Below are 23160 nucleotides of genomic sequence, written 5' to 3'. Positions count from 1 at the left end.
AAAATTTCTCCAAGAGGAGGGATGTGCTGGAAGGTTGGTTTAAATTTTGCAAAAAGAAATGAGCAAGCTCTGGGATTTGCAGATACAGAAGCCAGAGAAAATGAAGAAATTGTATTTGGCAAAGGAGTATTGAAGAGATGAAAGTGGAAGAGAGGAAATGCCTGAAGCGGAGGGGGCCCTCAATATTACTAGCCCAGAACATCAGGGCTCAAATATTGTATGCTGCTTGGATGTTATCTGGTGTGGAAACTGTGTGCTGGTGGCAGAATGAAGGAGGAGGATTTGGCAAGATTTGCCCTGAAAAGAGAACACAAAAGTCGGGTTGTTCAGAATGAAAACCTGATAGCAGAATCTGATAGGTGACAAGGACATCATAATGTATCTCAGAGAATCAATACAAGTTTCAGATGTGACAAAATGAATGTCAATGAAAAACACAAGTTACGCAGATAGTGATAAAGAAGCAAGGTAAGTATCATTTCTTATCTAAAACACTGATGTCTTTCTAAAATTTTGTATCTCTGAGTAAAATGTGCCAAAATAAATCATAAAGTGTAATGGAAAAGATGTTTCACATAAAAAACACCTACGAAGCCATAGCTGAAATGCGCGTGAAAATAATCCTTGATCTGACATTAAATCTAAACAAAAATTCCAAATTCCCGTGTGCTATAACAAAGTCCCTGGTGTTGGACCTCAATGGCAAGGTACAGTCATTTCAAGGCATACTGATGATCTTTAAGAACCTTTTCTTCTGCAGGTATTGGATTAAAAAACTCAAACCCACATTTTTGGACAACTGAAGAACCTTGGGAAAAGAAAGAAGAGATCTGTAAGAACAGATCTCTCTCTAAAGTCTTTTATGCTTCACTTCAACTACTTTGCATTAATGAGCTGAGCAACTCTTGAAAGAACATGACCCAGCATACTATAGTAATTCTGTAATCCGGTAGTCAAATAACTACAAAATAATGCTGTTCCTTTAATGCACTGACCTTCATTTTAAATTGTTTCAGACACTTTGACTTTTTTTTTTTTTTTAATATTTCAGTGTTTGTTGTGATCTCGGCATACAACAGTTAACAGAAAAAAAAAAAAAAGCGACACGTTTACTCCAAGTAACTCTGTGATATGTTACTCCCTAGATATTGGTGGATTTTTCTTCTGCTTTTTCCACTAGCATTCCTTAAGGAGCAGGCAAAGATGTAGCTTCATATAAGTAATGTGAGAGATTTATAATGCAAAACTCCTGTGCCCTTGTTTTGTTTCAGTAACACACTTCTGTTATATTTGCTGTATAATTTACTCTGGGAGCTAGTGTTGTCAGTGCCAGAATAAGCATCACAAAATCATTCAGACATGTAATTTCTGATGTCAGAAGAGAACGTCAGAATTACTGCTGAAATAAGGAAGGGATTTCTGGAATATAGCAACCTTTCAAAATGAAGCCATTTGCAAAAAAAAACCCGGGAACATTCTTTACCAAACCACTGACCCCGCATTTCATACAGCCAGCAACTCCTCAGTGACCTCTTTATCAGCCCAAAACAGCACTGGGTTTTCTTTCTGTTAATGGTATCTACATTAACCAAATTAACGTTTTTTAGAAAATTTAAAACAAATCAGATGCAGTACATGAAAGCCTACGAATACATTTAAAATATTTTAAAATACTTTGAATTAATGCACGTAGCATGCAGGCATTTAATCCTCTGTATCTCACAATAATAAAATAAGTAGCAGTCTTTACAAATCATTACTTCTTAGCTGGCTAATTGAACTGACACTGAACTGTAAAACAATGAAAAAACCCCTCCACAGAAAAAGATCCATTGCAATACATTTTTACGTTGGCTTTATTAAATTATTTTGATGGCTGAAACTTTACCAGAGAAAAAAATAGAAATTATATCAAATGCATATAAGATAGTTCGATAAGATCTGCATTATTTCATATCTCTGAATCTCTCAATATAGTCATTCTTCCTGCACAACAGCTACAGCTCCTTTAAGCATCCTCAACAGTATTTGCGCTTGTAAATTTTAAACCATTAACAATGCAGTACCCCCCAAATCCAGCCTTGAACTCTGACAGACACTGATCTCTTTTCTCCCTCCCACACCCTGTTTTATCAGACACTATTTTGTTTAAATTGGCGACTAAATAGCATAGCACTGTACCTTTAAATACAAATCAAACAATATTCATATTCCCACGGTGCTGCTAGTTTCCCTTATGCATTGAATCGCCTGTAGATTAAAAGCTCAGAATCTGAAAAGGGATTCTGTTCTGCAGACCAAAGTTCTCTGTAGGAGATGAGGGAGAGGGTCAGTCCCGGAGTCACACACACAACAGGCAGAAAACACACTTGTGATCCTCAGCTTTGGATAGCATCAGAAAGGGGAATAAAAAGCAGAAACACATGGCACACTGAGAACTGGTATCACTTATGGCTTCTAACCAAAGCAGCAATTAAACACCTTTCATCATTCCCCCAAACGCCTGATTTTCGTAAGAACTGAGAGACACACACACACACACAAAGGCAAATCCCCTCTGAGCAGCAACGAAAACTTAATAACCTACCATTTTCTTTGCACTCTTCTGGAGGTTTAGCCTTTTTCGCAAGTCGTGGATCCAGCCATGATGTTGTCTTTGTGTTATGGCTGAAAAGAAAAGAGATCACTCTGAGCAGACACATACTGAAAGGAATCAAGTTTATTCCTTAAGAATAAAGGGTTAGTCCAACAAAATTGCAATCGATACACTTAATTTGCTTACTGGTTCTAAGTAGCCCTGAAGGAGGTGTAAGAGTAATTGTGCAAGGCAGCTGTAAATTTGGCAACCTCAGCTCCCTGTCCTCAAAGCAGCTATTTTTATTAAAATCAACTAGAATGTTGCCAAGTTAACCTCATTGAAAATGCAGAACTCATCCAGAGCAAAAGGAATTTATTACAAATACAGTGTTCTCCCGTTGAACGAGTGCAGGCGACAGGATTCTGTAGCATTCTCACAGTTTTCGGGTAGAATTATTTTCATCTTAAACCTGTCCTTTTCGTAAATACAGGTTTGTTATTTTCCACCAGCAGCACTGGCAAGGCATAGCAAAAGTGATGCAAATTACAGCACGCTCCTGCAAAGTCTACATTTCCGGACAGAGTGATTAATGATACTTTGTTTAACAAACCTTTATCTCACCGTATATAATCCTTCTATCGAGATAAAATAGATATGCACAAGCTGAATGAATCATGTGGCTCCTTTCTGTACTCAGAATAGATCTTTGAGGAATCAGCCATCAAATAGCATTGAACTGGCACAAACTGTTTTCTGGGAGAATATATTGCCAAATGAATTGATACTTAGCACAGCTAATGAGAATTAAACCCAGATCTTTTCAATGTATGCCTTTCCCATAAGCATTAGAATTTGGAGCCAAATATTTTAAATATGTTAAGAAAGGAAGACTATAAAACAGAAAAGGATGTGACCGTGACTCCTTTATTTTTTGGGATGCCTTTCCTACAATACCATCATTCAGAGTCACTTTTAACCCATGTTTTATTTATCTGATACATCCTTGGAGGATGCTTGTTCCATACAATTTATATAGTACTGAATTATTTAGTTTATTATTAATTTGCTGTATCATTGTAAAGTGTACTTAAGACTTTTCTTATAAACATTAGTATAAGGTGTACAAAAACAGCGGACCTGGCAAAAAATGGATCTGTGCGCAATTTGTAGTTGGTTAGTTACCGATTAACTGATACAGTCCATGTGGTCCAGACACCATTGGTTCCCCCAGGTTAAAAGAAATGCGTAGAGCCAGTTCCTTCTCCCACCTTGACTCCCTGTTTAGTCTGTGGCAAATAAATTTTCCTCTGACTCGATTTCTCTCTCTCTCTCTCTCTCTCTCTCTCTCTCTCTCTCTAAAAAGAGAGTGTTACTGGAGGACAAGTCTTACGAGGAACGATTGAGGGAACTGGTGTTGTTTAGCCCGGAGAAGAGGAGGCTGAGGGGAGACCTCATCACTCTCTACAAGTACCTGAAAGGAGGCTGTAGAGAGGTGGGGGCTGACCTCTTCTCCCTGGTGACAAGTGATAAGACGAGAGGAAATGGGTTCAAGTTATGCCAGGTAAGGTTTAGATTGGATATTAGGAAAAATTTTTTCACTGAAAGGGTTACTAAACATTGGAATAGGCTGTCCAGGGAGGTGGTGGATTCGCCAACCCCGGAGGTGTTTAAAAAAAAGGGTAGACATGGTACCTGGGGACATGGTTTAGAAGTGTTTTTTTCAGGGTAGGTTAATGGCTGGACTTGATGATCTTAAAGGTCCCTTCCAACCTCAGCAATTCTATGATTTGATGATTCTACTCACTTCTCAGCATTATTGTCACAATGTTAAAGCTCCCTCCACATTTTGCATGGGAAAAAAGGTAGATGAGAGTTAGGTACAGATAAAGTGGCAACTAAAATGAAAATTAAGGCATTTAAATTCCTCTTTTAAGCATGCCCTAGTCTAGAACACCATTCACGACAGATGAAGAGGATAAACAAAACCTTCCCGTACTTTGAGAGCAGGGCTATATTTGCAGAGTATGAAGAATGATAAGCCAAAGGTAAAGTAAATTTGAAACGATGCCAGCAGCCCATGCTTGACTGCAAATGTAACTAAGATGCTTTCTCTGAAGCTCTGGTTGCCTGTGGTCTCCTGTAGGGTGTATTTTTATGCCGCAGTCACAGTCTAACTGCAGCTTGCGCAGACATAGTTGAGCTAGCTTTAAATTAACTAGGGGAGATACTGGCAACAAGGTGACTGCAGCAGTATGGAGCCCAGCATGGGCTCATCACCCCAGCATCTACTGAGCTACTTGGGTGCAACCAGCAGCGCCCGCCGAGCTCCGCACCGCTGCAGGTACCCTGTTAGCAGTGCCAGAGCTCAGAGACAGTTTGGACAGACTTGTGGAAGCCGCAGACGCATCTCTGGAGCGTCTGCACAACAGCCGCTCTCTCCCAGCTACTCGTTCTGAATGATTTTAGGGACCCCCACTGGTTGCAGGTACCAAGTCGGATTCACAGATAGTTTCCCATGGCTTTAAAAGAGTGATATATATATATATATATATGACTACTATTAGTAATGCTTGCTGTGGTATAAAGTGGACCTCAAAGCATTTTACAAAGGAAATAAAACTCATCACCCCTGTTTTAAAGTGGGAACGTGGAATCACAGAGTCATCAAGTGACTCTCCACAGCCACCAAACAAGCCAGCGGCAGAGTCAGTACTAGAAGCAACTCCGTTGCAAGTCAGCTGGCCTGTGTTTTCCTCACTAGTCCACACAGCACCAGAACAGACCAATTCACCAGTCTTGAATACACCCCCGTGACATTTCTAGAATAGACCTGAGAAATGAGTTCTCAGGCATCTGTAAAGAGAAGCGCCAAGCTGAAAATAAGCCCAATTCAGTATTAATGTTTAAAAATATGAATTAGTTGAATTACAGCCTCCATAACATAAAGAAATTAAAAAGTCAACACCGTTTCCAACAGAAGAGTGATCCTTTGGTCTGCAGAGAAATTGCAGAGGATGAAGATGATATCTCATCTAGATCAGCTCTTACAGCACTCAATCTCCTCTTCTAGTAACTGTCTCTCAAACCCATTCAGCTACTTAGTAAAAGCAACAGTCATCCACAAGAACTCTTATGTATAAAAAATTGCCTTAAGGTCTAGACAAGTGGTCCATGTGGTGGGTGGGGAACTGGCTGCCCAGCCACACCCAGAGGGTGGTGGTAAATAGCTCTTTTTCAAACTGGCAGCCTGTCACAAGTGGTGTCCTGCAGGGATCGATACTGGGCCCAACGCTGTTCATTGTCTTCATAAGTGATCGGGATGATGGGATCAAATGCACCCTGATGAAGTTTGCTGATGATACCAAACTGAATGGGGAAGTGAACACTTTGGAAGGAAGAGCCACCCTGCAGGAAGACCTGAATAGGCTGGAAGATTGGGCTGACAAGAACCTTATGAAGTTCAACAATGACAAGGGTAAGGTCTTGCACCTGGGAAAACATAATCTAGGAGTGCAGCACAGGCTGGGATCTACCTGGCTGGGGAGCAGTGGAAAGTTCTGTGGAAGGGGACCTAGGGGTCCTGGTGGACAACAAGCTCAACATGAGTGAACAGTGTGCTGCTGCGCAAAGGCAGCCAGCAGGATGATGGGCTGCATCAACAAGGGCATCACCAGCAGAGATAAAGAAGTCATCATCCCACTCAACTCAGCGCTTGTCAGGCTGCACCTGAAATACTGTGTTCAGTTTTGGTCCCCACCATACAAAAAAGATACTGAGAGGCTGGAGAGAGTCCAGAGGAACGGCCACAAAGATGATCAAAGGACAGGGAAGCCTGCCAGATGAGGAAAGGCTGAGAGAATTAGGTTTGTTCAGCCTTGAGAAAAGAAGGCTTAGGAGAGACCTTATCACCACGTTCCAATATTTAAAGGGTGGCTACAAAGAAGATGGAGACTCCCTTTTACAGGGAGTCACTTGGAAAAGATGAGGGATAATGGGTACAAGTTACTTGTGGGGAGATTCTGATTGGACACAAGAGGAAATTTTTTCACAATATGAACAATCAGTCATTTGAATAATCTCCCCAGGGAGGTATGGGGTTCTCCAACATTGGACACTTAAGATTCAGCTGGACAGGGTGCTGGGCCATTGTGTCTAGAGTGTGCTTTTGCCAAGAAAGGTTGGACCACACACATGATTCTTGAGGTCCCTTCCAACCTGGTATTCTGTGATTCTATGTTTCTACAATTCTATGAACTGAAGGAGCGAAATACTTCTTGAAAGTCATCCCTCTCCTCCTTACCCACCTCCATGCCTACTCCCTTGACCTGTCTCTCCACTTTTCATCTGTGCTAAACACCCGTGCTACATCTTGCAATGGGACTTTAAATGCTTCTAGACAGTATCTCCAGTGGGCAAAAAACCCTGTTCCTGTTTGAAAGAAGGCAGAATCAACCCCACCTGTCTTCTAACACCTCTACAGTACCATCAATGTCCTCTTTAGCGCTACATAGTACTGATTGCTTGGATCATCTTAGCAACCAGGTACACAACACACAAACACTTCTACAAGGACAGACGTGACTACTGTTGTGCTGCTCTCAGTAAAAGAGGGAAATAAGTAGTCCTGCATTACAGCGTAGTGGTTTGGTATATGCACCTACTGCTGTCCTGCACAGCAGGCTTATTTGGCAGGGTACTCTTGCAACCTCCCTTGTGCCAGCTTTCAAGTTGTGGGTTTTGGAGAGATGCTGCTCTTGCCATAGCTGGTTCCATGCTAGCTCTACCCAGTGTTGTTCAGAGTAACCTCCTGTTACCCATCTTCCAGCAAGGACTTGAATCGGGATTAGCCAACCATCGAAAAAAAGAGAGACGGCTTCTTCCCCACACACGTTGGGAATGAGAGGAAGAACAAAAGCATGGTGGTGCCAAGCTTGCTGAATGTCCCAGGGCAGGCTGCAGGCACATCTCAGGAAAGACGGCACCTCCCCTGTGTCCCAGGGCTCTGCCTATTCCCTCTTCAGCTGTGCAATGGACTACAATCTGTAAAAGCTAAAGGGAAACAATATTTAGCACCTAAACAGTTTTTAATTGAATTTAAAAGAAGCCTTTGTAGGAAACCTTTAACAATGGGGAAGAAGACAGAAGGAACAGTAAAACGGTCAAATTAACACCAGTGGCAAAAGTAACATTAAGACATATCTGCTGCATGAGCTGTGAACATTAATGCTTCTTAAGCACTAAAATCTTGTAACATGTACAGTGTGTATCTTGCCTGCCTTACCGCTAGGGCTAATCATTTGTGTCCATTTGGGAAGTCTTATAGACAGACCAGAAGGAAAAGGGGCTGGGGATTTACAGATTAGTTATGAATGAATTGCAGATGAATAGCCGAGGCAGTTGTGGAATAAATGCACAAACAGGCAGTCAGAGCAGTTGTCACTGACTGAATAGGAGTGAAGTGATGCAATAAAAGCATCCTGTGAGAAATACAGCTGTGGCTCCACCAGCATTTTCCACTGGCCACCGTTTCATTACTCAGCAATAACCATACCTCATCGTTAAAGGGTAGGTTTAGAAAGTCCATCCTTACACAATTTCAGTGATCTTGATTACTAGCTAGGACGATTGAGCTAAGAGGTAAGTGCTGGCAATCAACTATGCACACCTTAGAATCTGTCTTAAAATCAAATACCTAAGTTTGGAAACTTTGAAAGCAGTCCATGAAGGATCCCTTTGGTTTTGCTTCAGACAGGTGGAGCATGGGAATAGCATAACATTTCAAAATTCATCCTAATTTATTACCTGCTATACAAAATAGAAACCACTTATAGGCCTGAAATGTATTGCAAATTTGAGAAGTAATTAAAAAAAAAAGGTCACTCAGTAAAGCAGTGGAGCTTAATATTGTAGCCAAAAGTCAATAAAATAATTATTGCTGAACTAACTTAAATCCTCCCTCTTTACCAAGTATTTTCATCTAGCAGAAATATTTTATAATAATCAGAGTTCCCTGGTATCAATTATAGACAATTTTAAACATACATGAAAAAATATTTTTCAGCTGCTTTAAACACAGTGAAAGAAAGATTCGAATACTTCCCAGAAACCCTGACTCAACCCCCTGTTCTTCTCCAGCTTTCCTTTGTAACTCTGCTTTTAAGACTTCGCAAAGATTGCTTATGCCCCAGTTCCCTGTTTTCACCGCTGGATGTAGGCACCAGGACAGAGCCTCTCCAGAAATATCACTGGATACCCATTCATACCTTTAGGAAGTAAGAAGACACTAGGAGCATGTTTTTTCTTATTTAACAATGTATTATCTTTTTATTGTAATTATTTGTTAATATATTATTTTACTTACGATTTGAATATAATGGATTTGTGTTAGCAATCTGTCAGTTTAAAGCACTTTGACAGATAAAGTTTCTTATACTGACAAAGCCTTCAGACAATCTCTTGAAACATTTTTGAAGGGAACATAGAAAGTAGCTACTGACAGTAATAGCCTTAATGTCTTTTGAAAACACTGCAAACCTATTCTAAATTGTGGCTCTTGCAAGGTATGTAATTTGCACGTTATTGTGAAAGGCATTTCAAAATGGGTATTTACCAATGTGCTGCTTCAGTGTATTTGGGGACAGCACATATGCGTTTGTTTGGGTTTTTATTGTGAACACATTACATTCAAGATGGTCCTCAATAGAACAGCTTGAGCAAAGGGGACTATATGAGACAGAGAAAAATAAAGTGCACCATAGCCCCCCGACTTCTAAAACGCTTACTCCTCCCTCCTTTTCGTATGCCTAAGATTTGTAGATCTGAAAAGCTTTTCAGATAGCACAATAATATTTTTCAAGTAATTTATGTCTAGGGGAGAGTGACAGGAAAACAGAGCATTAAAACGGCAATTTCGCAATTTGTCTTTTGTTGGGTGCTACCCAAACTTCTTGTACACATATAGGGACAGATACAAAAGGGAGCCGCCCTCTGGCTACGGTTTGAATGGCAGCAGCTATGACTGCTACCTTGTGTTGCATTTCATGCTGTAGGTCCGTTAGGTGTGCTCGGAGTATGTGGTTCTTAAGACACACAGGTTTGGGGGTGCCTATCCTGTGAATCCCAGATGGCCTTGGGCAGTAGATAAGCACTTCTGTACTCAGCCCAAACACAGCGGTGGTGCCTGTAGGCGTTTGCAGGAGCAGAAGATACTTATGCAAGATTTTTTTTTTGGAATATCTAAGTGCCTAAAGTCTCCTACGGTAATTTCTGCCATTTAAGTCACTGTCTTTGACTCAGGCAGTTCATTTCTGACATAGAATGGGCTTCATCTCATGTCACTTCAGCCATCTAGAAACTACACAGCTAATTGTGTATGATTCCTCCCTATTCAAGGGGGAGGCACAAAATAATTTATCATGCCTATCTTCTGGTGGGAATGGGGACTTAACCATATGCTCTTAGTGACATGGGAGATGCTACAGCATCTCCCAAATGGCCTCCACCTGCCACTCCAGAAGGGCGCTGGTTTTGACAGGTTCTGTGTTATATTTCCAGGTTCATGGAGATGTCTTGGGCTATTAGTATGCTTCTACAGTAGGGCTTAGATCAGGAGGTCACTTCTCAAGTGAATCTCTCAGTTATCTTCACTTACACACTGAGCATTCCTCCAGCTTGTAAGCTTCTTTCACTTGAATCTAAACCAGATGATGCAGAGCAAGAGCTCACCTAACGCATTACAAGCCATTCACAGGCATGCAGTCCATGGCACCTGAAAAGACGTAGTAGCTGTGGATGCTGGGTCATCAGCACCAAGTTTTTCACTGATATCAGTCTACTTCTATTGCTTATTTAAATATGGACATGGTTTAGATCAGAAGGAATTCAGATTGGTTTTAACTCAAATCTGGTCTCATGGATTGAGTTCAGGGTTCAGGGCTTGGAGACAATTAAGCACACTCCTAGAGATCAACGTTCTTTTTAGTTTCATCTGAAAGGAACCCAGTTTATGTACTCCGAAACGTGAACCAAATCACAGTGCACTGAGGTAACTGGAAGATTTACTTCAAAAGTGTACTCCTGACACAAACTTACATACTACTGCAGCCATACCCTTGGATATCTGCGGGCACCTTTACCAGCAGAAGCACCTACATTTAGACAAATAAATTCTGCCCTTGTCTTTGGATAGGATGTAGCAGCCTTTGGAGGTATTTGTCTCCCTCCATTGACCACAGAAGGAGTCTTGGCAACTGGTTTATGCTAGATACCTAATGCTATATGACAAGCCAGGTGAGCTGAATCTTCTAGTTCAATAAATATCAAGGAGAAAAATTATAATACCTCTACAAACGTGAGAGGAAAGATGTTGGAAGAGGAATTCTGCAGAGCAGAGCAGCAGAGACCTTTGGGGGAAAGACAAGAAATAAGAAAGTAAGGAAAGATAACAGGAGTTGAGCTGGCAGTATGACCTGGATGTCAGCGTAGATAAAAACAGCAAGTGAGAGCAAGTGACAATACACCACTAGTACAGACTGAGAATGTCTTTATGACATCAAAAGACAAGAGAAGAAAAAAATTTAGCATTCCCAAAGTCTTTCCAGTTCTACCATCTCCCCATTCCTAATTAATTTATCATGAGACAAGGAAGTGGTCTCAGGAGAAAGAAACTGAGAGATCTTTTCTGTTGCCACTGTATGTCATGTTGAAGTCCAAAGAGCATTAGAGATCTGCTCATTGTTATGCTGACCAAAACTGAAGAATTCAATACAACATATAAACAAGGAAAAAGAATTATGGACATCTATGATCATATTCACGAGAGCCCTGATGATTCAGAATTGTCCACACAATAAAGTCATACTGATACAAGATGGCTTGATTCCCAAAGAAGAAGAATCCCTTCGGAAGTGAGTATTAAAACAGCATGTGAAAAAAAAAAAAATCCTTTGTCTTAATTGCTACTTAATTAAAGTAGCAGAAATAACGATTCAATCAAAACATGGTTAATTTCAATATAATGCACTGATGTGACACACAATATTATGCACGATGTGACACGCTCGCAGTTAGTGCTAAGCTAGCTTATAAGAGATTGGATAATTGCTGCAGCATATGGAAGTAATCTTGAGCAGGTAGAAGGGTGTACTTCCACCTCACTACTTGTAGTATTCTTTAGTACAAAAGATAAAGTTATCAAATGTAATGGTGTAGCCAGGCTTAACTAATACATCCTTGCTGGAGCAACCAAGAACAGCTAAACATAGATTTTCAGGTAAGCAAGACGTTAGGATAAACATGTTATTCCTGCAATCAAAAGACTTTCCTACCTTATAAACTACTAAGAAGAAATACTGATCCCACTGAAGTCAGTAGCAATATTCTTAGAAACAAACTAGGTCAAGATTTTACTCTTCCAATTTGTAGCCGTACATCTTTTCGGGTAACACCTGAAATAGCACCAGCTGTATTCAAAAACTTAATGGCTGTTTTTTACTGTGAAGGGGAGAGTCCTTGGCAGAGGCCTATTTTATAGCTGTTTTGTAGTCTTTTATGGTCTTCTCATAAAAAAGCAGCTTTAACAACTAGAAAAAGATATTGCAACAAATCCAAAAAGCAATGCAGACTACACTGCTTGGAGAAGTAGGTGTTGAAGTAGGAAGAGACTGAATGCCTGTGAGAGGTACTGGGAAGTGTTTTGTTAAACCTCATGTGGCCAAATTCTCTTAAAAATCATCACCACAAGTCAAAGAAGGTGATCCTTTAAAGATGTATTACAGAGGTTTGAGTTTATTTTAGACTTTACTCCATGAACAAAACAATTATTAATGTAGTATAAGCAAAGGAAATCATATGTGCTTTTGAACAGTACAGAGTTAAATAGATTTTGTTATGAGCTATGTAATGTCCTTGAGACTATTCATCAAGACTTGGTTGTAGCCCAGCTCAATGAACCACAGCTCTTTCTGGTTTAATATCTTACTCTTCCCATACCCCTTCCAGAGAGCTCTGCTGCCTATAGGTGGATAGACAGCTGGAGAAAGAGGCAAAATCAATTCTGGCTTTTTTAAAAAGTATCATGGTGTGTAACCATCTCTACAGGAGAGTCTGTAATGTCATGGTGTATGTGATGGAGTTGGAGAGTTGGGCTAGGGTGGCATTTAAGGCTGACTGCACATGACAACAGATGCATGGGGAGTCTTGGTCCTTTCGTATTTCCTTCAACGCTGCACTGGACCAACACAGCAAACCTTGGTTGCCTGGGATCCAACCGAGCCAACGCCTGCTGACTTTGTGAGGACAACATGACACCCGTGTCTCTAGTAAGTGGTTTGAGAGTGGCTGGCAAGGTGACGTCTGAAAGTTATGGGGAATCGAAGCATTTCCTTAGCCCTGGGAAAGGGAAAAACTAAAAATCAATGGTGAAATTTATTTAAGCATGCCAAAATAGGCCACACTCATCAGCCCTATTTAAAATAGGAAAGAAGGAGCAGAAGTGAAGGTTTTTTTGGTGGCATTCCAATTTATATACAGTGTTTTAATTATTGCATGTTCTCATTAGCATATGTTCTCAATGAAAGCAAATGCAGGAGATGGACTCCTATTTGTGCAGTGTGTGCCTGTATTGGAAAATTCAGATTCATACGTGAGGGAGGCTGGAAACAGCCCAAGAAATGTACTTAAGTAGCTCTTCCTGAAAAACAGTGCTAAGCATTATGCAGTAAGAAGGGATCTCTTCCTGTTCTGTCTGTGAATGCTAATATAGGTAAACATAAGGTCATGCACCTATGTCAAAAAAGGAAAAGAAAGGAAGAAACAGACCAAGCCATGCTCTAAAATACAACTGTCCTCTGAATCATCCAGTAAATCTAGTATTCTTTTTCTCTTTTTAGACCTTGAGGCAGAGGAAATTCCTTCCAGCGTGCTTTACAAAATGCTAACTGGGCCATTAATGATTAACAAATAAATAATACTGTCTACAGACAGTTGTCTCTCTTCCTATGAAGTCACTCCCTCTCTCACTGTAAATCTGCCACGTTACCTCTGATGGCAGTTTTGATAAATGAGCTCACATACAAATTTTAGAGGTTAGTTTGAGGTGAAAGAATGAAACGCTGTCATGAAATCTAAGACCTTTGGGTATACCTGTGACAACCTGGAACTTGAGATCCCTTACTGCGTGAAGTCCTTAGGATTTAAAGGCACAATTCACATAAGCCTCAAATAAAGCAATAAAAGCTGCTGCCTAGTATGACTTTTTCCCACCCATTATGATGTACACTTTAAAAATGTTTGTTTTTCATCTATTATTTAATAATCTAGTACAATCTTTACTACTGTTCAGGGAGATGTTGTTAGACAAATAGGTTTTTGTTGTCTTTTTATCTTTCCGTTTTGTTGCGAAAGCAAATGGAGTCTCTTCATGCCATTAACCAAAGTGACTTGTAAACAAAGAGGCAATTTAACAGCTTCCCCACAGCATTACATTCCTACTTAACCCTGTGAAGACTGTGCAATGTGAAAACTCAAACGATCAAAGAGTTGTTCCTCTGCTAGGATTCTAGTAAATAATCTGGTACTTTTACAGATGTGTAATTGCATTGTTTTGCAACTACATTATTCAAGAATATAATCCCAAAGGCACGGAGCCCTTATAACAGCATTTCTATCCAGTCTGCACCTCTGATTGATTTCTCTGCTTTACATGACATTCATTTAGTGGAAGTGAATGATGAGCATTGTCAGAACTGCAGTGTAAACCAGAGCATTTCCAGGAAAGGAAGTAAACTCTAACATCAGAGGAATTTGTGGAGTGGGGCGGCTGCTCTGTAGAGCAGCAGGGCTATTTGCATTCACTGTATTTGTTACAAAATATGCATTTATTTTCGATTAAATTGCCTGCTGCGGTATTTACCACTGTCACAGTTTGGCGTGTTAGTGACCTACCCATCACCCCGTCTCCCACCCCCAAAATGTATCAGAGGTTTTTGTTGCAACAAGTAAAATAAAAGTGCCACATAATTCAGTCTGCTCTCTGTCAGAGCATTCAATACGTCCAGAAAAATTAAATTTGGGAGTGAAGTAAGAAGGAAACAAGGATTTGAGCTAGCCCTGAGGTCATCCTAGTTCTTCTCTACTTGCTTGGGCAAAGTTACTATAATTACTCTTTTTCTAGAATAAGCATAATTTTGCCCTTTTCAGCAAAGACACTTATGTTTTAATAGTTACTGCTCTTTTCAGCCTTGTATATGCCAGAAGCTATAGTCATGCCAGTGTTTATGAAAAACCACATGCGCGAAATATATTCTTATCATTTGTTTACAGTTCATGCGATACTCATAAAATTTTACATGAAATAAGGGGCTTAAAGCAGAATTGACACCACCAAATGTGATTTTTACCTACTAATAATCAAAATGATGGCTAACACTCCAAATTGTTTAGGGCACTTCCTTAAAGCAAACATAAATGCTAGTGCTGCCTCTGTAGTAGTGTTTTGGTGACGAAGACGTTTTTTCTTTTCTCTCTTTTTTGTGGAACATGACCTTATACGAACTCACTCACTTGCTGTGTTCTTATTCTGGTAAAGTCTATTAATGACTGCATTTACAGAAGAAAGAACTTTCATATCCATTTGTTGGCTAATTAGGCAACAGTAGCAACTGGTATGTATAACCTACCAACAGGAAACGTTTCTACACATAATTAATTCTCCTTACAGTCCACCCATTTATTTTATTATTTCTAAATATAGCATGGCCTCCTTCTACTGTTCACTAGCTAGTTTTTAGCCTGCCTATCTTCCTTTCTTTAAATTGGCAAAAAGCTCAACCCTCTCTACCTCTGTCCACATGAGGAAGAACCTAGCAATTGAGCCACTCTCCCATAAGCACCAGAACAGCACAAAACACTTGGTTTCCGAAGAATAAACAACAGCTTTAATTGCTGCCATTGAAATGCTAAGCAGTCCAGTTACCCGTCTTAAAAACCAGCATGCTTCAATGTACGATAGTAAGGCAGGGATTGCCACCAGCTCTCAGGAGCTTTGACAGCCAGAACGTTCCTGCTGTTTTAATGAGAAGGAGTGCAATGCTCCGCTCCACCATATAAACCATTTCCCCATCCAGTTAAAAATGATATAGCTCTTACAAAGAGAAGAAATAAGACTCACTCAATAAAGTAGACTTCCCCCTTTTCTGTATAAGCCATTTCCCAGTTATCAGGCAGTGGGCCCAAGTCGTCGTTCTCTTCAGGTTTAGTCTGCTTTGTTACATCCATATCCTCCTTTGCTTCTTCAGGCTGAGTATATCCTGGTGCAGGACAAGGCTGGGTGGAAGATGCCTCACCTGAGACACCTGTACTCTTCTCCTCATGTTCACTTGATTCTACAAGAGAAGAAAAATTACAGGTTTTGGATATCCAAGTTAATGGTGGAGAATTTACTGGGTGCAAGTCTCCAAGCAATACTCTATGAACTGCAAGTCCTGAAATAAACAGAAACATTCTGTTGGGTTTACACAAGGATCCCTCTGATGATGCTTTTTATATGGAACACAATAAAAGAAAATAAAGCAATAAAACCAAACTGAAAGTAGAAACTAATAAAGAGCTAAGAAACAAGCCAAAGAGTTCTGTCTCGTTCTGTCCCAGGAGTCCTTCCAGACCAGCAGTTAGGACTGAGCAGCAGGCAGCCTCATATCCAGCAGCACTACTCTCTTGTGTCTTAACTTTTCACCTTGCTGTTTTACTACAGGCTACAGGTCATTTTCAATTAAAAAAAGTATATACACTCATTGTTTTACCTATATGCATACATAAAAGAAATCAATATGATAGCTATCAACTCATAACAATATATTAACTGTATAGAAAGTAGTGCCGAAATGGAACATGGTTGGTGTTATAGAGACTAGACTGAGACTACTACATCACGTTCATAAAGATGTGTAAGGAATGAAGGAAGTATATATGGGTTTGTATCAGCAAAAATGTATATACACTTGCTCTGACTAATACTATATGGACTATATTGAAGTCTGTGGATAATTATTAAAAAACCAGAGAAAATATTTTTTTAAAAGAAGCCAACAAGGTAGTCTACAATAAAGTTCAGGAAGATGACAATTTTTTATATGAACTGATGGTGCATCCAGAGCACAGAGCTATGCAGATACTTGTGTGAAACATGTAGGAGGTGGAAGGCAACTTGGGTGAAATGATCTAATTTGTGATGATTAGGACAGCAAGAAAGAAAAGCAATAAAAAATTAACAACGATGGTCTTAAAACCCCTAGATTTTAATAATCTCACAGAATTAATAAATTTGATGTTATGGCAAGCAACAGTAAGGGAAAAGGAGTTCAGGAGAACTGGTAAAGATTAAATAAACAGTACTAGGAGTGCAAGGACAAGTTGTTCTAATGAAAGAGAAACATAGCTAGTGTAATCAGAGATCATTTTGATTAAGCCATGACTTCAATGGTCTGCTACTTGATATAGAATTGTACAAAAGGTGAAAACTAGATTAAATTGTTAAGGACGAACACAGAAAAAAAACCATGGGCATGTAACAGCAAAGCAGAACAGTCAGTCTAGAAAATGGGATACAGTCAGGGACATTAGAGGTGACAAGAAAACTTTCTGTAAGTGTATTAACAATAAGAAGACGACCAAAAGCAGACTCATTCTACTACGTGGGAAGGATGGAAAGCTAATAATACATGACGCACAAAGAAACAAGGCAGTAAGCACTCTTTTTGCCGCAGTCACTACTGCAAAAAGATTACCTGTGATTAAATGACTAACATAATTAATGTCAGCAATAGGGCTAAAGAATGTGGAGTAGAGTGGGCAGAGAACAGGTCAGGTAAGACTTAGATGGAGCAGCCATTCTCAGTTGGCAGAGCCTGATGAAATGAAAGCTAGGCTACTGAGGGAACCAGTGAAGCAGACTCATGGCTAGCGATGGCTACACCTTTGACACTTCATGGAGAAAAGAAACTTAGAAAGGACAGACACAGTCCTGGTTTCAGCAAAGTATCTATGATGTCAGTTTTTAGATAGTTTTATATTCTTCATTTCTGAGCACCTAAGTTCCCTTTCAAATAATTTGCTCAATTAGGCCATTATGTCTTTTTGTAATAAAGGAGGAGGAAGACCTATAAAACCGTAACTTCACATCTTTCTATTTTTAATTCCTAGAAGGATGTTGGGACCAGCAATCAAACCACCTACATGTAAGCACTGCAAAGGTGACAAATAATTGTCAAGATTTTTCAGGAAGAAATCGTGCCAAACTAATCTTATTTCTTTTCATGACAGACTAACAGGTGCTGCTCCCTGGGGAGAAATGGTAGATATAGCTTTCATGATCTTAAAAAAAGACTTTTGACACTGACACATACAGCCTTTTAGAATGGTGTGAAAAAAAAAAATAAATCCAGTCTCAAACAGGGTGATGGTCTATAGCTCTACAGCCATATGCAGCTCATGCTGCTAAATCTTAACTCATATTTCAACTACATGGTATTACAATCATTTTATGCTGTTTGGAAATGTGAATCTGTCTGTGAGAAGAAATGAATTAGCAAGAGACACAAGTGCAAGTCTTGCTTAGTTGCATCCCACAGCAGAGCAGTAGGGTCCCAGGCGAGCTGAAGTCCTCTCCTCCTTATCTACACCTCCCATATCCCCCTCGCTCCCCTGCCTTGGCTTTCCAAAATATATGGCATCTGTCTGGTGCAAAATGCCACAATCAGCTGTAAAAATACAAGATGGGGAGCAAATGCCTAGGCAGAATTCCCAGTCAAAATACAATGGAGGTATGGGAATGTGTGAGGGATGTCTAACTGTTATCTAACTATTATCTTCTATGATACTAGAAAAGAAAAACAAGCACCATAATAGGCAGGAAGAGTAAGTATATAGATACAGGTCCTTCCACCTTCAGCTACAGTTAGGTTAAGTCAGGAGTACTGTGCTCAGTTCTGAGAATTTCATGTCAGGGAAGATGGGAAACAGTCCAGAGGACAAAAAAGAAAAAAAAAAAAAAAAAGAAAAAAGAAAAAGACTGGAGGTATGGAAAGACTGAAAACCAGGTAGTTTTAGTCTTGAGGAGGAAGGACAGATGGACAGGGGAAGCATTTTCAAATGTGTAAAAGTTTCCTGCTAAGCACAGAGGATATATGGTCTCCACTTACCCTGAGAAGAGAACAATGTAATTGCTGATAAATTCTTTCGGTTTTTTGTTCTTATCTCTGCAAAACAAGAGTAAGTTCACATCTGTCTCAAGCACCGTTGACAGATCTGTGAGTTGTTTTCCTGAGGCTACCTGCAGCCTCGACCACATTTCTACACCAGGAAAGATGCTGTACGGATTGAACTGATGACAAGACATAAGGCCACATGGTTCATGTGACTACAGTAGAACAAATAAATTTGGAGCACAGGTGAATCACATGCAATGGGTAATGATCAGCCAATTGCTCTGATAGAGCACAGATGTGGGACATTGCTGTGTCTTAGGATTTTACCACGATATCTGTAATATGTGTTCTTCCTCAAGAAGAGGAAGGTCTTTAACAGGTCTGAAGAGGTCAGATTCTTGATTTTCAATCACTGTATTAACAAAGCCCAGCCATCACGATAGCAGGAAAAATGTGAAAATTAAGCCTTGAGGATTAGAAGAAATATTCTAAGCTTGTCTAAGACAGAGGTTGCTTTAAAAATATAGTGGGGAAAAAAGGAATCTGATGCTTATTTAACAACTTAAAAATATAATTATTTTAAAGCCAACCTCATGAATTATTAATTACCGGATCATTAACTTTTAATAGCTTACTCTGATAATGGAGAAGGCATCGTGATGATTAAAACCCAAGCAATTAAGGTAGAATTGCCTAATGCCATTTAATAACATCAAGTTTTACACAATGGACATCCTAGTCACACCTATCTGGAATATAGCCCTACAGTGTCATCCAATCCTTTGTTATATATGTCAATCATTCACAAACTCCAGGTAAGTTAGATATTCATCTTACTGGTTTTCTTTCTGATAGCATATATTCATATATAATGTTGATTTGATAAAAAACAGAAGTTCTGGTTAAAAAAACAGCAGTCTTTCTTAGATGTACAAATAAAGTTTGAAATACTACAGCAACACACTGTGAACACAAATATTTATCTTCAGACAATATACGATATAAAAAAAGATCCTAAAATTGTACCATAATAGGAGTCCAGAATTATTTTGGTCACTAAAAAAACAATCTATTGACTTTACCTCAAGTGAAATAGCCTACTAGAGCTGCTGTCTCACTACAAAACAGGTTACATGGTCCAGTTTTCAAAAGCAGTTTAGCACAGTATCTCAAGAGTGAGCGACCTGGGAATTGACAGAATAGGAACCAGTAAAGCACCACCAAGTTATTGCATACGTGGAATACAAAGAACTTTGAGAACAAGATGAAGTGCATGTTAAAAATATGTACTTATCATTAAATACTGTAAGTTCACCTCTGTAGTACTCCAACTCCAAATACCAGTAGTTAAAATATTGCTGGTTGATACGACACATTCTCTACACAGCTTTTAGACAATATGGTGACCATGGTAGTTACGTTGCGATAGTATCAGAATTTGAGCCTCCACCAACGCTGTTGCTTGCATTTTAAATTGTTTCTATCATTTACAGTCTAACTCTTGAAATTTGCCACCTAAACATGTAAGAGGACCTTGTCGCTTTATTCCTTTATTTTAATGCTGTAGATTATTCATGCAGTAAAGTTTAAAAAATTATTATTTTCTTCCAAAAGAACCTATTCAGATGGCCGAAGCAATATCAGCAGAGAACAAATGAAAGGAAATATTATTAAATAGTAATTTATGGAGTGGTTTTAGCAGCTCTCAAAGCAAATATTGTGGCTCTCTATACCCTTATTGTATCTAAATGACTAATTTGTTAAATTCTGCACAGGAAATAGTCTATCCATCTTAAATAACTGCTGGATACACGAGTAGCTTAACTCAAGTTTGCCGAGCTATATGCATCTATTTTCCTGTGAAAATACCACTCTGCAGCCTTGGAGCTGTCCCCTTTCCCACAGAGCTGCAGCCATATTTTGGTTTTGGTGCTTTGCGTGGAGGCACCGTTGCCGCTCGCTACTACCACAGTAAGAACTAGGAGCTGATGTGGGGGCAGGTAAACAGCAGACATGGAGACTGGGTGAGCATAGGGTACTCTGTAGGCCATAGGTTGTGGCCTAACTGTGATAAATTGAGGTTAAAGAACACATCTACAACAGAAATATCAATAGATGCCAACTTTTGTATTTTTTAAAATCTTATGGCTCTTGGATGCCATGTGTGTTATTTTCATGCCTCTGGCTGTCTTTGCTGTGTAGTAATAAAAGAATACGCTCAGCCTGTTGCCTGGGACTACTTCACCTTGCATGGTGATTGATGGCATTGGGACACTAGTTTTTTGCTTCATTATCAATCTATATCTAAGGCATGGAATGATCATTTTGAACCTTTACGTCATATCTTATCCCTCAGTTAATTTGAGCCTGCCAGAACTTTCATTCTCTGGGTGCAACTTATCGTAATGTCAGAATAATGCACATACATAAGCATTCTTTCAATGCTAGAGTGGTTCTTCTGGAGTTTGGATGATAAACACTTAATCAGTCAGAAGTGTGAAGCAAATGTGACATGACCAACACAGTGTCAAATCATGACACTGGTTGTGAAGGAGACTGACTTAATTCTCTGCAAACACAAACAGCAACAGCAGTGAAAACTGAATGTCTGACAAGCAGGTTGCAATTTGACCAAGACTCTTTTTACCCCTTTTGTCAAAGCATCAGTTTTGCAGAAATCGTTCATTTCAATGCAGTGTGCATCGGGAAAGGCTTCTCAGGTGCAAGTTGTCTCACCCAACCCAGCGAATGGCAGAGACCCAACCCAGAGCAGCCAGCAGCCCAGTAACATGGGCAGTTGCATTAGGTGTGAGAAACCCAATGCTAACTCTAGACTTGGCCATCTTCACAGGTTAGGTTGTGTCTCTCATATGCTGCTTGGCAAATAGAAGGATTCTTCATTTAAATTTAGCTCTCTGGGGTCCTGTGTATCTGTAGGCTCAATTAAGCATTCTAGATTATAGAGGTGATCCCCTCAAATGGGTATCTAAAACAGCCATGCTCTCTTACTCTTTGGAATTGCCCCTTTCTCCTTCCTTTATATAAAGAGAGCAGAGACAAGTATCTCAAACAAAAAGTAAGGCACTTAGGCATGTAATTTACTGAAGCTGGATGAGATAAATCCCGTCTCCCAATTAATATTATTTTGTCCTGAGAGAACTTGATCCAGGATGAAGGACTGAGTGTGGTCCATTCTAAAATGGCCAGAGCCCTATCCTGAAGAATCGAGAAGGATTCCTGTTGGGTTCTGGGCTGAGGACAGGTGACGAAAATCAGAAATAATAAACACATTGGGCAGCACAAATTAACAAGAAGACAAGTATGGGTCACGGCTGACGATCTCCAGTCTGTCCATATACAACTATCTCAGGGACATTTGATGGCCTATGAAGCAAGGTATGTGGAAGTGCATTAATGAAAAATTGATGCCTACTAATAAAGCTCAACAGATGCACAGATCATTTCAACAGACACTGAAAAGTGGCCTGAAAAATCAGACCAAAAGCACAAAGATCTTTGCAACTACAAATGTCACTTGATCTGATAAAGATGAGTTGGTTTTCTTCAGATTCATCTTAAATCTGTTACATTTCAACCTAGCAGTCCCAGGTGTTACAGCAGCCCTTTGAGTTGCCAAACTCTGATACCTTCGGCAGTTAACAAGCCATTAATTTCCTGAGCACCTATAAAAAATGTATCAATGTTTCGGATGTCCCAAGAGTTCTCTATTGAATAAAAGACTCCCGTTACAAGTGCAGCATTTAAAATAGAATACACTTTCTAAAAGAACTGGAAATAACAAATATCCCACCTTCGTCGCTTCTTTATAAAAGTAGATTGTTCCCCTCACCAAGAGTTTGAAAAAAAATTTAACATATTCTGGTTTTCCTGATTGTTCAAAGACACAAACTACAAATGCGCACACATTTTAGAGGTAGCTGAGACTCTGTCAGCTCTCAGAGAAAATGACTGCAGTAACAGGGTCTGCGGGAGCTCCACTGCCCAACAAAGGCAACACAGCACGTACGTACAGAGCTGCTCCGCTACAATCCCCAAGGTCCTCAATCAGTGTAACTGAACAACAACCCCCTGCTTATGAAACCACGATAGCCAACACAGGCGCTGCTTGTTCTGCTGGCCACACCGACAGGATTTACTTTGGGGGGGGCGAGGAGGAGGAGGAGGGGGTCTGTCTTACACCGATGCTCATGTATTTCATTTTGTACCACCGCACATGCCAGTGCCTGTTTCTTGGGTGCTGCTGAGTCATCGTTCACACAGAATTTGCCTGGGAGAAACAAATTACGGGCGTACAATGCAAGGAGGAAAGCAGGTAAACAGTGCTTCTTGATCCAGTTCAAGCTGAAGCACGTTGCCCTG

The 23160-nt window shown here is 39.9% G+C and overlaps 1 protein-coding gene across 2 annotated transcripts in view; it reads right to left on the bottom strand.

The window, feature by feature from the left end:
• MAGI2 (membrane associated guanylate kinase, WW and PDZ domain containing 2) overlaps positions 1–23160 on the bottom strand; it is a gene marked incomplete at both ends in the record, with an annotated part of 783510 nt that overhangs the window by 239286 nt on the left and 521064 nt on the right. For both annotated transcript variants that reach the window (XM_082498651.1, XM_082498652.1), the window contains 2 exons: positions 2588–2667; positions 15747–15960. In XM_082498651.1, coding sequence (XP_082354777.1) covers positions 2588–2667; positions 15747–15960 — 294 coding nt within the window. The remainder of the gene's footprint in view (positions 1–2587; positions 2668–15746; positions 15961–23160) is intronic.

Source organism: Vanellus vanellus (assembly GCF_965231255.1).
Source record: "Vanellus vanellus genome assembly, chromosome: 1".
Classification (NCBI taxonomy): Eukaryota; Metazoa; Chordata; class Aves; order Charadriiformes; family Charadriidae; genus Vanellus; species Vanellus vanellus.
The sequence above is the reverse complement of the archived record's forward strand: the minus strand, read 5'-3'. Positions and strand labels throughout refer to the sequence as shown.